Raw genomic sequence first — 14,813 nt, forward strand, 5'->3', positions numbered from 1 at the left:
CAGAGGCTCTTTCCTTTTTTAATTAAATTATTTTTTTCCCCCCTTGAAAAAGGAAAGCCAAAAAAAACAACACAAACCAAAAAAAAAGCAAACTTAAAAACCTGCTGACAGGCTGGACTGAACGGGGTCTCCGTCGTGTCGCCACAGAGTCCCTCCAACACTGAGAAGAGTCATTTCTGCCCATAATAACTGTGAGTATAATCTTACAAATGACTTTACACACAATACACTGTACATGAAGTCTTGACTAAATAGATTATGCGTTAATAATTGGCACATTTATTTATGAGAGCTAGGACACGGGGACGTATAGCAGTCATCTACGGTAAATATAGCAACTAGAACTACTATGAGTTGTTTACCTGTCCTTCCGCTGAAGTTAGAGTGAAATGATTATATCGAGGGTTTTTTTTTTGTGTGTTTTTCCTCTCCACTATATAGGAGCTCTACAGGAGGCGGCGTCTAACAGCGGTAAAAATCTGCGACCCGAGGACCTCCGAAGAAGCTGTGCACAGGAAGGTTGGGAACGGTTATTCATGTTCCCGCCCCGAGCGAGCTGGTCTTTCCTCCTGATTATGTGAGGGTGAGACGGGTTTACTGAGGCGGCGGGGAGCCGAGACGACGCGTTTCCTCTTGAGCGGTCACAGCCGGGCGGTGTGTGTGTGTGTGTGTGCAGACCCCCCCCCCCTGGATCAGGCAAACTGAAAAAGGCCCCTATTGGAAGATTTGTGTCCGATTCCTATCCTGCATATTAGTTGGAGCTGGAAGTGAGGAAGGTGGCTGCGTGTGGCTGGTGTGTCCCCCTGCCCCACCCACCCCCCACAGCAGCTGGAGCACAGTGGACGGGCCTTAGAGTTCTGCTGTCAGTCCCTTTGGTGTGAGCGATTGTCCTTCCGTGGTCTAGAGTTCTGTCCTCTCGGCGTCCGTCCGCGGCCGTCACACGACGGTGCTGATGCCGCTGTGTTTGTGTTTGGGCCCGCCGTGCGCCGGGCCCGCCTGCTGCTGGCCGTGGTGGTGCTGGTGGGACGGGTGGTGCGGGTGCGGGCCGTAGTGGCTGTGCTGCGGGTGGGGGTGCGCGTGCGAGGAGGAGGAGGAGGAGTAGGCCGGGTGCTGGTGGTACTGCGTGTGTGGCGGCGGGTGGTAGTGGTGGTGGTGGTGGTAGGGCGGGGGGTTCTGCGGCGCCGGGCAGTACTGGGAGTGGTGGCCGTGGTGCTGGGCCTGCACCACGTGCGCCACCTGTGCCGTGTGATGCAGGTTGGTGGGGTGGGGCCTGTGCGATATGAGGGTGGGGTGGCCAGGCGCCACCAGGGGCGGCTGGCCCTGGGACGCCGACGCTGACGACGGCGGCTTGCCCCTCTTGCCGCCAAAGAGCGACCCGAGGATGGACGTCGATGCCGAGTTGGGGATGGGGGGGTGGCCGCGGGGGGGCCCCTCGCGCGGCGTGGTCGCTCTCCGCCGCGCGTGCGGACTGCTAATGATGGACCCCTGCAGGAGGGAAAGAGAGGGCGACAGGGACGTCCGTCAGACACGGAGCTTCTCGGCAACATCCGCTCAAAGCACAGCCCAGACAGACTCCACTTAATCCAGATAAAGAAGTAGCAAAATGTTACACGGCATGCAAATGACAAACTCAAAAACAACAGAAATAAAATGTTTCTTTATGAGAGGCAGCAGCAGGAGGATTTCAGCTTTGGAAAAACCTCAGAACAAAGGGAGGCTACATTCAAAAACAAAGAAAAAAAACAACCACCTCTGCTGTTAGACCGACTAAAAAAAACAAATACAACAAACAAAAATCTGCAACATAAACACGAGCAGAGTTAAGGACGCCACCGGGTTGAACGAAACACGCTCTGTCCTCAAAGTGCCAAACCCCTAACAGGAGTCACACATGCAAGCTGGTGTTTCATTAATGAAGGCACGGCTCCCGCATGCAGAGGGGGTGACAGGCAGACTCGTCATTCACACATTCATCTACAAGTCAGACAAGTCAGAGGGGCAGGAGGAACTCAGCACTCGTGTGCAGACTCTTCACAACAAGGCAGGCCACTCTGCCTCCTGTTTTGGGTCCAACGGATGCCAAGTTAGCTCATTTTATCAGTGGTTTTTTTAAAAAAAAAAAAAAGGCTGGGGAAAGACCGTTTGAAGTCTCCGAGTCAAATTTCCATGGGGGAGGGGGGTTGGGTTCCCCAGGCGTTTGCCGCTTGAACTCGTGAACACGTGAAATGAGTGCAAAATGAATGGATGAAATCCGCATCTCTCTGAGGCCACGTGAAAGCCCGTCTCTTACTACGAAGGCTACATTCCTCCCTGAACCTCACAGCATCCAAGAAAAGTTGTGGATAATAAAGAGAGAGAGACAGAGACAGAGACAGAGAGAGAGACAGAGAGACAGAGACAGAGAGAGAGAGAGAGACAGAGAGACAGAGAGGAAGAAGAAAAAAAAAAAGAGACAGACCCAGACAGGGAGAGGGGCTGCAGGAAATGAAGAGGTTCCTAGAGTCTTTCAGAGCTACCACCCTGCCGAAGAGAAGAACCAAATGAAAACCGCTCGGATGTGATTGAATGAAAGACAAGAGACAGGCGACAAGGAGGGTGGGGGGAGAGAGGGAGGGAGGAGGAGAGAGAGAGAGATCAGGAGGCATTAGTGGGGGGGGTCATGCTTTTATGAGGGTAAGGTGTATATTGGTCATATAGCATGACCACAACAGGAGATCTCTGGATTCAAATAATAATAATAATAATAATAAAAGTTGTGTGTGTGTGTGTGGGGGGGGGGGGGGGGGGGGGGCAGGATCAGAGGCAAGGCAACCCATGCATGCACACTATCTGAGGCAAGCAGGTTATAAGGCATCCCATCAAGAGAAAAATAAAAATAAAGAAAAAAAGAAATGATTCAAACAAATGGACTGAGTTCTATGGAGCAAAAAAGGCGTAAGACCGAAAAATAAATGGAGTGTTTCACAGAGCACATCATCACATAGAGAGGAGCTCGGGTACCAGCTGCTTCCAACTTACTTCCATATTGCTGTCTAGTGATCCTGCACTGCTGCGACGCCCCCGCTTGCCTGCCCGAGACATGCAATACCAAATATTAGAGATCGACAGCACTTCTGGATCGACTACAGACATTTTCTTTGTTGGTTTGGTTCAGTTTTTTGGTTTGTTTTTGTTGTTTTTGTTGGTTTTAAGGGTCTCCCACCAGTCCCGTAGGGGAGGGTGGGGGTGGGGGTGGGCGGCGCAGTGGGAGCTCAGGGCGTTCAGGTCTGAGAAGGCGGGCAGGACTTTAGGGCGAAGTCAAAGCTTCACTCGGGAGCCATGTTGAAAAAAAATAAAAATAAAAAAAACATCACTTTGATCTGAGCGCCGAGTTTAAAAAGGTTGATCCAGATCGCGGGGAGGATTTCAGGTGAATCTCGCCGAGTCGAACGCCAAGGAACGCTGACTGAACGTCGGCAACGCTAAGTGATGTCACGAGGTCGCGAGGGACAGATGGATAAATAAATAAATAAATAAAAAGCCAGTCTCTTTATGGAGAACATTACAGGGGCTGCTGCCGAGACGGGTCGGCCGTTGTTCTTCTAGGCCCACTCAGTCAGTGATATATGACCAATAATTACACATGAACAGGAACACACCTGATGTGTATGGACAGTAAAATACACATGGGATGGAGAATGGCAGGAAAGGAAAAAACAAAGCAAAAATGACTCCACTAACATGCCACATCCTGCACTGAAAGACACAGGAGACAGGAGGGCAGAGAGGCACGTCCAGCCGAGCTGAGACACCAGACTGGGTTTTCACCGCGTCATCAAGTCACTCGCCTGATCACGTCACACAGCTGTTTTTTTTGTTCTGGGATGGATGGATGAAATGGGCTCCTGGCTGTGGGATGGACTCGTCGCTGCTCAGGAATGGAGGAACGCTCCTGCTTATAGAGGCTGTGCAGCTTGGATCGGAGAGTCGCCGTGAGCTGTGCTGGTGGTGCGTCAACGGTGGCGTTTCATCACCGTGTGGTTCAAATCAGCTACGTGGGAGCCTTTCCACGGAGTCCCGAAGATTAACCCACAACAAAAGGCGCCACGGGGTTGCAATACGGAGCTGCCAGATGCTTTAGGAGAACTTTCTGAACGCACCCAACATGTAGGCAGTATCTCACAGGGCCGGTGAACGGGATCATCAGGGAATCGCAAAGAATAATGTCTCAAACTCGTCTCGATTTAGTTTCCATAAATTCTAGATCAGGGGTCTCCAGTCCTGGTCCTGGAGGGCCACCATCCTGCAGGTTTTACTTGTTCCTCTGCTCCAACACACCTGATTTAAATCAATGGGTGATTAACAGGCTTCTGCAGAACAAGAAGAGGTGATTTAACCACGGAATCAGGTTTGTTGGAGCAGGGAAACAAGGAAAACATGCAGGATGGTGGCCCTCGAGGACCAGGATTGGACACCCCTGATCTAGATCTATACTTTGACAGAAACCATCTGAGATCACAGCTGATGAATTATTAAACATCTAATCCAAATGAGCCTGTCTTTGTTTCCAGCAGATTAAATCAGAGATGTGAGGGACGGGCCACACTTTTTCTGTCCAGAGTAAGTAACTGAGCCCTTGTATTATACAGGGAACTCAAAGGCTACAAGAGCCTTGAGCTAAACAGCCAGCTAATTCAAAGACGCTGAACCAAGAGTGTGTGGAGTAATGGGCCAGCCGAGGGTCTGGAAGTAGGTCCAAGCAGGACTGGAGTCACCGGAATCCTCCGTTCTGAGTCGTTCTGTGGGAATCGATGGAAAGGCAGAGCTTTTTGTCCCCGTGGCTGATTTCAGTGCTTTTAAAACGAACCCCACAAGGTGATGAACCAGCGACAAAAACGTTCTCGCCATCCCGACGACGGGCGAACCCAGTGTTTTTTTTTACGGAACCAAATCGTACAGCCTCTATAGTCGACAGGAGAAGAAGACACGTGAGTTTTGATGAGATGTCACCGAATGTAACAAACTCAGGAATGCAAATATTAAAAAAAAAATAAAAATGTAAAAATTGCTCGCCGACACAAAACGAGAAAAAACATGGATTAAAATGCTGGAAAAAGAAATCAAATGAACGTAGGTGAGTACTTCCCTTCGGTGGCGTTTCTTACTGAGACGGCAAATCTAGAAAAGCTGCCAAAGTCAAGAGTTAAACACCGACAGAAACACCTTCCAGACCAAACCATCCAATCACGAGGGAGGTAATGGTTGTAACGAGGAGAGCTTTCAAATTAATGTATGGTGCAGTGGATCAACATTTTGCTATTTTTATCCCCTTAAACTCCTTTCCTTTCTGAAACCGGCGGCTCAAACAAACAAAGAAGAAGAAGAAAAAGGCTCGCTCAGGCCGTACCTGCTTCAGACAGGTCCCTCAGAGAGCTGCTGAGGGCGCTCCTCTTCAGGCCCTCGCCCATGGCGTAGCTGTCGTCCAGGCTGGCGCGGTTCATGCTCCCGTTTCCGGCCTCCTTCTTCAGGCCGGAGCTCTGCGACATGCTGGGCCTCACCACGCCCTTCTGCTTCTCCAGCTCGGCTGTGGAAAGCAAAGGTGAGAACACCGAGGTGAGCGGGCAGCGGCCTCCCCGTCTCCCTCGGGCGCTTTCTCTGCCGCGAGGTGAAAACCCGGCGCCGACGCAAACTAAAGGCCGGGAATGTCCTGAAGGGGTGCGTAGCTCCTGCTGGCTTTCATGTGACGGTTTTACACCAGGGGGTCCTGGAGGGCCACCGTCCTGCAGGTTTTAGGTCTTTCTCTGCTTTGACACACCCCAGTGATTAACAGGCTTCTGACGAGCAGAGAAACACCTAAAACCTGCAGGATGGTGGCCCTCCGGGATCGGGACCAGGACCAGGTCCAGGATCAGGACTGGACCCTACAGGTTTAGACTAAGATCGTTTTATGTCACGTAGACACGATATCTCGAGACGCCACGCTCGGAGCACGTGTTGCCTACCGGCTCTCAGCTACCACCCCATCAAACTTCAGCTCGGGACGCGTAAAGCTGACTGAGTTACAGCCAGTTCCAGGTTGTCGACCCCAAAAGCTAATGAGTCGTCTAGAGATTATTTCCCGAAGGTTAAAATCTGTTCAGTGGCTCTTAATGTATATATGAACACGCAGAGCCAATTATAGCTCCACTTTGGTCGCCCTGCTCCTCCAAATGTTTCAGGACCGCGCGGCGTCCCTTTGGATGCCGCGCTAAACGCAACCGTTTCAGTTGCGTTTAGCCAGAGGAGGAGGAGGGGGGAGGGGAGTCAGCTCACACTCTATCCTGTATTTCTCCATCTCCTGGACCTCTGCGATGGACTCCCGCAGGTCGTCCGTGAACTTCTTGCGGTCCTGGGGGTTGGGCGCGTTGAAGTTGATGAGCACTTTGATGTCCGCGCCTGGGATGGCCGACGTAAGCCTGATTCCGTTTGGATAATCTGGGGCAGCGGCAAACAGACGAGCACAGAAAAAGAGAGAGAGAAGGGGGGGTCAGGGATCAGGAGTGAAGTGAAAACACACTGAAGCTCGGAGCGTTCTGAACAACGAGCTGCGCTTCGTCAAGCCTCGCCGTGTAAACACTGTCAGCGGCCGGCTGGAAGTGTGTGTGTGTGTGTGTGTGTGTGTGTGTGTGGGGGGGGGGTCACTTACACTGATTCTCAAACAGCATCACTTGCATCCCGTACAGGGAGAAGGACTGTCTGAAGCTGTACGTGACCGAATTCTTCTTCTTCTGGAAAATCTTCGTGATCTGAAACCATTAAAAGAGTTGGTCGGAGGAGGAGGAGGGAAACAAGAAGAAGACAGAGAGGGGAGTAAAGAAGTAAAACAGATGAGGCTTTTTTTTTTTTTTTTTACCACGAGGAGGTCGTTGAACAGGAAGATCTCCCGCTGGTGCAGGCCCAGCTTCTGGGGCTTGCTGGGGTCTGGCACTTCAAACAGGCGGCAGTAACACACCAGGCGGCGATGGGGCAGCGACAGCACCTAAAACACAGAACAAACAGGAAAAGCAGAAACATTTTAGAGGCTCTTCTGGCCACAGTCTAATAAGGAACAGAGGCAAAGTGAGAAAGCGGTCGGGAAGCTGTGCGCATTCGTCCCCAAAAGTCCTGAAGCTACTTACACATCCCAGGCCGTGGTGGAGCGATCCGATCTGAAAACACAGGACAAAGAATGATCCAATTATTTACAGGAACAGGAGCTTTAAAGCCATATAAGAAGCAGCCCTTAAAGACGGCGCTCTTCTTAAAATGCCAGAGAAGACGCGTCGATCCCGTTGGTTCGGTAAAATGAGAAGGAACGTAGTTCTCCCCTAAAAACTCGCTCGGATCCAATCGGATCGGGAGCTCCAACACATCCTGATGCCAAAGTCGCACACCGAGAGTCTTTAATTACGTAGCTAAGTGGCAACGGCGGATTCATTTCCGACACGTTTAATTAAACCCGCCCCGGCCGAGGAGACGCCGTCTGAGAACGGCGTCCTCCGTGTGAGGAGGTGCCTCTAACCTTCGCACAGGACGGGAACCCCCCCTCCCCTCCGCTGCTCCCGACAGCCACGGAGCAACTTACAGAGTCGGATGCATTTCGCATCCCGGCGACAAATTTCAGCGTGCAACCACTTCCTGTACAGACCGTGCTGGTTGTACGGCGAGCTAAAAATGGCGACATAACCCGCAAATTGAAGCACTCAGGGGCTTCGGGAGGGTTCAGATCACCGACGTGCAGGTCTGAACCCACCTGGAGGTCCAAACGCTTTAATTTAGGTACTGGACGAGGGGGTCAAAGCTGCGGAAACGGCTTTTAACGACAACTCTGGCTGACGATTCAACAATGATGGATGTGAAGAGAGAAAAAACAAACAAAGTCACGGAACGGCTCGTGCTCACTGGTACTCACTGGTTTCTTTCCCACAATGAGCTTCTCCACCTTCTGCACCTGAGACACGTGGTCTTCGTTGGTCTTCAGCTCCCGCTTGCGGATCCTCTCGTAGATGCCGACCAGCGTGTCCCGGGGTATGTCCTCTCCGTCGTCCACACCTGGGAGAGCGGGGACACGCGCCGGGGTTACCGCACGGCTCTCGTGTTTATGAAGAGCTCACAGGTTTTCACGCTCTACGGAAACATGGCGGATACGTAGAGCCGGGAGAAATCGCCGACACTCGTCTGACTCTGCTTTCATTTATCTTTCTGATAAGTCCGACTTCCCTTTTTTTTTCTTTACAGCAGGGTAGTTAGTCAGCGTCAGAACCGCCGTTTTTTTTCTGCCATTAGCTGATCTGCATTGACAGGTCGGCCCTTTGGAACATCCTCTTTCTGAACAAATATTTGATGAACACTTTCCGCCGTCACCGGATCGGTTTTCTGAAGCGAAGGAAGAGCAGGATTTCAGTTTCCTGTTCGACTGGTTCAATAAACATTGAGCTCAATTAGAAAATGAAGAGTGGATCGCACCTGCCGGGCCCCGAATGTCACAGGTTTTATGTGAGGGGAAACCTCTCATTGGCTTGTAAATATGTGCTGCCATAAATAAATACACACGTGCTAACTTTCTAAACCTGTTACAGCTTAGCTTATCATATTTTACCTCTTAGATTCTTGATGAAGTCCTCCAGTTTCATCTTCCTCTCGGGTTTGACGTTGGGGCTGTACATGTCGGTGTTGAGGAGGATGATGGCGAAGGCCAGGATGAAGATGGTGTCGGGGTTCCTGAACTGCCGCACCACCGTGGGGTTACAGATGCAGTAGCGCTGGCTGGAAGAGTTGACAGGAAGAGGCGTAAGGCTAAAAACACGAAGGAAAACGAACCGCGCTCGGCGTGGGGAAACGCTCTGAACCTCAACCGAGGCGGGGGGGGAAGCAGAAGTAATGCTGCAACAGGTTCTCTTTGTGCGCCGCAGATTATCTCAACACGAGTTTTCACAGCTTCAACCAGCCGACAGAGAAAGTATGAAGTTCTACGCATGAATAAACACAGAGCGTCGGTGTTTCCCCTCCGTCGTGGTCGAGGCTGTGAACATTTCTAGACTTTGCCGTGTGAAGCATCAGCCTTCGAGTCTCACCTGAAGGCTTCGATCAGCCTCTCCACTTTCTGGGCTTCCCCCTGGACACGGATGTGGTTCTGAAACTTCCTGAGGGCCTCATCCAGCTCCATGCTCTGGAACTCCATTTCATCCACCACACAGCTGGCGGGCGAGAAGAGGAGATGGACAGACAGAGTGCGTTTATTACAATAAACTGCCTTTCTTCTTTTTCTTTCACATAGCATGAAATCTGGTCTCGTCAGAACCGAACCACACTTACTCCAGGACGTCTCTGTTAAACTGTTTCTGCCGATTGCCCAGGAACTCGCCGATCATCTGCCTGCTGAGGCCCTTCCTTTGAAGCAGGAAGTGGGCCACGCCGACCGGCGTGTCGGGGATGAACCCCCTCTCCGTCAGGTACTGGATGCCCTTCTCCGGCTTCCTGCAAAAAATTCAACACGCAACCAAAGAAAAAACGCCTTCAGTTCTGGACGCTGAGCGCGGAGAATCTGCTACAGCTGATCCTACTGATGTGACTGCCCGAGGCCCATCTGTTGACAACTCGGTCACTTAGCTGAGCGGGACGATGCGTTAGCCTCACTGAGTCCTCATTATCAGTCAGCCTGGAGCTAAACATTAACAAAGCCTTAAAACAATTTGGAATATATCAGTGTCATTCGGCTGAACCAGCTTGAATCTGTGTTTAGGCGGTCTGTCTTTGGAAAGAACGCGACAAAGTTGGTGCCTCTAAGATTTGTCCCACTCTGCAAGAAGGACAAATAAATATCGTTTACATGATCTATGTTCTTCGAGAGTATCTCTATATCTGATACTGACACAGCTGAGTGCAGATGATGGTGTCAGTTCGGTCTCCACCTTCAGAAAGAGTTCATTACCGTGTTGCTACAGACAGGAGTCGGCCTGAGTACCTACTTGTTGAACAGGTTGAGGCCGATGCGGTAGTGTCTCTTGCGGATGACGTCGTTGCTGAAGATGGGGGAGTCCCAGCTGTTGCGGGTCTCCTTGTGGTAGGTCTGCTTGCTCAGCGTCTGCTCCCGCAGGCTGTCCCTCGACGAGGACTCCGAGCTGCAGTTGATGGTGTCGTTGGAGTTGGACGTGCTGTTGATGCTGTCGTTGTCCCCGTCCGAGAAGTCCGACTCCGACTTGCTCTGCCTGTTCGCCGAGCCGTTGATGGCCAAGTGGCTTTCCAGCTGGCGGTGGCGGTGGCGCAGAGGCGCGTCATCGTCGCCGCGCGTCGGAGCCCGCGGCGGGGGGCCGTGGGAGATGTGTTTGGGGCTCGCCTGGGAGGACATCACGATGTGGCCGTGGGGCTCGTACGCCGGCGGCCGCTTGACGGAGCCGCGCTCGGAGCGGTCGCTGAGCTCCGCCGAGCTGTCGCTGGGAGGCTCTATGGTCAGCAGCGGGAGGTGGTCCATTCGGAGGCGCTGCTCCTGGCACTCTAAAGACGGCGTGCTGCGGCAGCTTGTGTCTGTGTCCCGGCCCTCGTCTTTAGAGTCGATAGGCCAGTATTCCTGGGAGGAGTTCACCGACTGCAGCCGTAAGTCTGACTCTGTACTGGACGGCTGGTCTCCTGACCTGGACAGAGCAGTGGAAGGGGACATGTCCTCTTCATCGATGAACAGCGTAACGTCGCTATAGGATGTCATCGTCTCGTCCCGCAAGCGTCCGGCTGCCCTGCGGTGGGACTTCACCTGATAGGGCACCTCCCCTTCCACCTTAGAGCAGCCCATGGCCTCGGGATCAGGACCCTCGTCCCCCTGGAGGCTGCGGCAGTTCAAGGCGTCGTCGATCGACTCGGCCAGAGACTTGACCTGCCTGGAGAAGGCGTCCTCCAGCTCCGTGATGGTGTCCGTCAGGTCCCCCTGCGGCCCCGCGTGAGACGTCCTGCTTGCCTGCTTGTGGACCTCCACGTCGCCGCATTCGGACTGCACCATGGACAGCGGGGCGCCGTCCTCCGTCATGGACACCTGCCTCCCTTCGAAATACGAGCTGTGCACTTTCTCGGGGCCCTCGAACGACAGCTGCATCCTCATGTTGGAGAGGACGATGCGCCTGGACATGCGGTTCTCTGACATGGAACTCCTGAGCCGCTCGAAGTTCTTGTTCATCTGATACTGTCGGAAGGCCGTCTGGATGGTGCGGGCTGCATGCCGAGTTATGAATCTTCCGCCATATTTACGCTCCAGCATCTCCACCTAGCAAAAAGACGGTGTATATTAGCCGTAGTTGCTGTATTGCATCATGTTTCTACATGAAGTATAATATGACACAGGTGGTAATTTATTAAATTGTTTAATGGGAAACTGTGAAACTACTCGGCGAGACTTGAGGCCTACCTGTTTGTCCTGAAGGTCAGCAGAGAGCTCATAGCTCTCGGAGAGCGAACGGGACCGCTTGATGGCCTCCTCCTCCGCCTGCTTGCGGAGGATGGACTGCGAGTGCTGGAGCTTGGGCCGGCGGGGCCGCTGTGGCCCGGGTTGGACCCCGTGGCTGTAGAGCTGGCTGTCGAATCGGTCGGGGCTGATGGCCGAGCCGTGAGTCACGGGACCCTGGCCGTAGCCGGCTCTGCCGTCCAAGGAAGGGCCGCTCTCGCCGGGCCGTCCATCCCCTTCCACACTGCGACGAGAGCGAAACTGACAATGAACATCAAGCCCGAGGACTGAACTGAAGCCTGATGACTAACTAGCTTGGCTTTTTTTTTTTCACGGCAGGAAGTAGCTCCTCTCCAGGATATTAAGTGACAGCTTTTGTCATACACAAACAGGTGTGACATTCCAGTGATAAACAGGGTATATAAATGAGCTGGACGCTAATTTTAAAACCAGATAAAGTGGAGCAGAACTCATCTGATACATAAAACACCACGTAAACACACAACGATTTGTGAAACCAGGAGCTACTCACACACACTTATGTTCTGAAGACCTACACGGGGACTGCTTATTGCGAACAGAGCGCCTGTTTTCGATAAACTGCCAACTCTTCCTCCATATCTTGTCCACCATTCTCTCAGGCAAAGTGTGGTCCAGAGTACACGGCCTCCTCCAAGAAACCGGCGTTTATGCCAAGTTAAAGACCAATCAGAGCCCAATGGGGAATTACATCATGTTTGTAGGAGCAACGACACGCCGTTCCAGCTCAGGATACAAAGTCCAGTTTAGAGTCAATACAACTTCATTGATCCCTTAAAAAAAATAGAAAAGAAGAAGAGGAAAAGCTGGGACGGCGCTAAGCGGGGTGCCGATCTGCTCAATCCAAGAAAACAAAAAAAGCAACACATCAAAGTAACGTTTCTCCTCCTCCTCCTCTGCGGCCCAGCGTGCTCGCAGCCAAATGCGCCCCAGCTCTGCCTCGACACACCCATGCAGTGTACACAATCCACTTCCTTCATCGGACGGCGCTGAAATAAGCATCCAGCAACAGACAGAAGCAGCCAACCCCGAGAGAGCGAGAGACCGAGAGAGAGACCGAGAGAGAGAGAGAGAGAGAGAGAGAGAGAGGCAGAAAAAAAAAGGGGAAACTGAGTGAGTTCAAACAGCAGATGCACGAAGTGAGAAGTGCCAGGGACTGAGAGAGGATTTATGACCTCCTGACGCCACCTAGCACTGCGCCTGTGTAAAACAAACACGTCCGAGGCGCAGCCACAACAACGTGGCACTTTCTTCACAAATAGGACGTGTGCGGTTGGAAAAAAACTAAGAAAAATAAATAGTTTTCTTAATTGCAACTAATTTCTCGCCAAATATGCAGAACATGCTGTAGCTGAGGCCCACAGTGCAGCGAGGACTCATAACTGTAACGGTTTTTATTTATTTGGGAGAATCTTTAAAGCCTCCGATCCAAATAAGAAGTGCCGCTGCGCTGCAGACAGACACCATGAAGTGGCGACCAAACCACCATCAATAATCCAACGTAGCCGTGTGGCATTCACTGGATTTAAACTGTGATATGAAGCTGACATAAATGCCTATTTATCCCCTGCCACTAGAAAAGGTGGGCGATCCTGTAAAAACGCCCCTGCTTGCCTGTCTGTTAGCAAAATATCTTGTGAACCGCCGGACAGATTCTTGGGAGGACATTTTGTTTTCAAGCTGAATGAAAGGAGAGCTGAAAGAGTAACAAGAACCTCGAACAGGCATAGAAAGGTGCAAGAAACAACTTATTTTTGTACGCTGACAGCCTTAAATCCTGTGTTTGGGTGATTTTTTTCCACAAAATGGTCATTTTTTTCTGTCAGCTTTACACCGTGGAAGCACTGCTGGATGTGTCCACCGAAACACACGTCCCCGTCTTATCTGTCGACAGCGGAGTCATCGGAGTCGCCCCTGCTTCGGAAATTCCCTCAAAGAGGAGTTGGGTTGACGGATAAAACGCAGATTTTCGATACAGCTCTCACTTTCTCCCGCTCATTTTAGCAGCGCTAACACCAAGCACTAACGCGTCAAGGCCACTTTAACACTTTTTACCCTGACTCTATGGATTCCCAAAGAATACTCAGAGGAAGTGACTTTTTGGTTTTCATCTCGCACCGCCATGACGTTTCGCGGACCTCCATACGTCCAAGTGTCTAGAGTAAATGCTAGCACAGCTATATGCTAACTCATGCTAGCAGCTGTCTGTTTGCTGGCATTGAAAAACTTTTAATGACATTTAATTTGAATTTATCTGAAACTACAACAGGAGTAAGATGAATATATATGTATGCTTTGTAAAAAAAAAAAAATAAACGAAGAGGCCTTCTCTGAAAGGAGTTTAAGAAGCTGCTCTTGGTTTTTTTCCCCTAAATGAGAACCTGGGCCCCTCTCGTTCTTAGTGCTCATTTTCCGCCTTGCGTTTCACCGTCCCTCGTTTCCGGCTCGTGGCCGGTCCCTTTCTGCTCAGAGGTCCACTGAGATCTGGGCTGGGAGCTCAGCCGTCCGCCGCACTGCGTGCTGTTGTGTCTGAAGGACACGCGTTTGGCGGAAACGCTGCCGAGCTTTGAGGGAGGATGCAGATATATGTTCCTGAAATCTGATCCGCCAGCCTGAGTGGCGACTGTCCCTCCGATCCTGGCTCCATACCTACTCCCGATGAGCACGTCAGCAGAGCGCCTGGCAGTGATTTTCACATTCAGGGATCTGGAGGGCGAGAGGTGGGGAGGGGGCGTCCTGAGCTAACAGGACCCCCTTGCCCAGGCCTCCATCAGCCGGACCTGAGGGAGAAGCATTCCTTTACGTCCCGGAAAAGAGGAGTCACATCTACAGGCGGTTCTGGGAAACAGAAGGGGGGGGGAGGCTAATGAAGTGCAGGCCGAGCGAGCGACTAGCGCGACTCCCGAACAGAGACGCCGAGGCAGCCCCCCCCTCCGGACCCTCGCTGGCGGGAAAAGAAAGTCAAAAACAAAGTCAAAAACAAATGCGAGCGCGGCGTCTGACCTCCTTCGTGCTATGAATGAAGACGGAGAAACGCAACATTCAGCCAGCTCGTGGGGGAGGCACGGGATGAAGTCAGTGTCCCTGTCGGGGATTTCAGAAAGTGGTGCAAGAAAAACAAACAAAAAACAAGAACATTACAGCTTGAAACTGGCAAAACGGACCCTCTGTACCAACATGTTGACGTCTGATTGGTGTTCACAGGAGCCCAAGTTCTTTTCTCAACTTAAAGAGGAAGTAAAGATGGAGCCCAAACACTTTAACCTCCCCGTTTAACCTCACAGCGCATGAGTGCGGCTTTGCAAGCATGTACATAAACACAGGCAGTGACCCCCCCCCCCCCCCCCCC

General features: G+C 51.8%; 1 protein-coding gene across 9 annotated transcripts in view; it reads right to left on the reverse strand.

The window, feature by feature from the left end:
• Positions 1 to 348: 348 nt before the first annotated feature.
• LOC108232033 (IQ motif and Sec7 domain ArfGEF 1) overlaps positions 349 to 14,813 on the reverse strand; it is a 99,640-nt gene continuing 85,175 nt past the window's right edge. For 6 of the 9 annotated variants that reach the window (XM_017409529.3, XM_017409527.3, XM_017409531.3 and 3 more), the window contains 13 exons: positions 11,390 to 11,669; positions 9,966 to 11,248; positions 9,313 to 9,474; positions 9,072 to 9,194; positions 8,597 to 8,763; positions 7,910 to 8,049; positions 7,137 to 7,166; positions 6,872 to 6,997; positions 6,665 to 6,764; positions 6,292 to 6,453; positions 5,387 to 5,563; positions 3,019 to 3,068; positions 349 to 1,485 (listed from right to left, as the gene is read on the reverse strand). In XM_017409529.3, the coding sequence (XP_017265018.1) occupies positions 937 to 1,485; positions 3,019 to 3,068; positions 5,387 to 5,563; positions 6,292 to 6,453; positions 6,665 to 6,764; positions 6,872 to 6,997; positions 7,137 to 7,166; positions 7,910 to 8,049; positions 8,597 to 8,763; positions 9,072 to 9,194; positions 9,313 to 9,474; positions 9,966 to 11,248; positions 11,390 to 11,669 (3,349 nt within the window). In that variant the 3' untranslated portion in view covers positions 349 to 936. Of the gene's footprint in view, positions 1,486 to 2,458; positions 2,521 to 3,018; positions 3,069 to 5,386; positions 5,564 to 6,291; positions 6,454 to 6,664; positions 6,765 to 6,871; positions 6,998 to 7,136; positions 7,167 to 7,909; positions 8,050 to 8,596; positions 8,764 to 9,071; positions 9,195 to 9,312; positions 9,475 to 9,965; positions 11,249 to 11,389; positions 11,670 to 11,957; positions 12,448 to 14,813 lie in introns of those variants that run through there. The other 3 variants (XM_017409532.3, XM_017409536.3, XM_017409538.3) reach the window with 3 other exon arrangements.

This window comes from Kryptolebias marmoratus, linkage group LG8 (assembly GCF_001649575.2).
Source record: "Kryptolebias marmoratus isolate JLee-2015 linkage group LG8, ASM164957v2, whole genome shotgun sequence".
Lineage (NCBI taxonomy): Eukaryota > Metazoa > Chordata > Actinopteri > Cyprinodontiformes > Rivulidae > Kryptolebias > Kryptolebias marmoratus.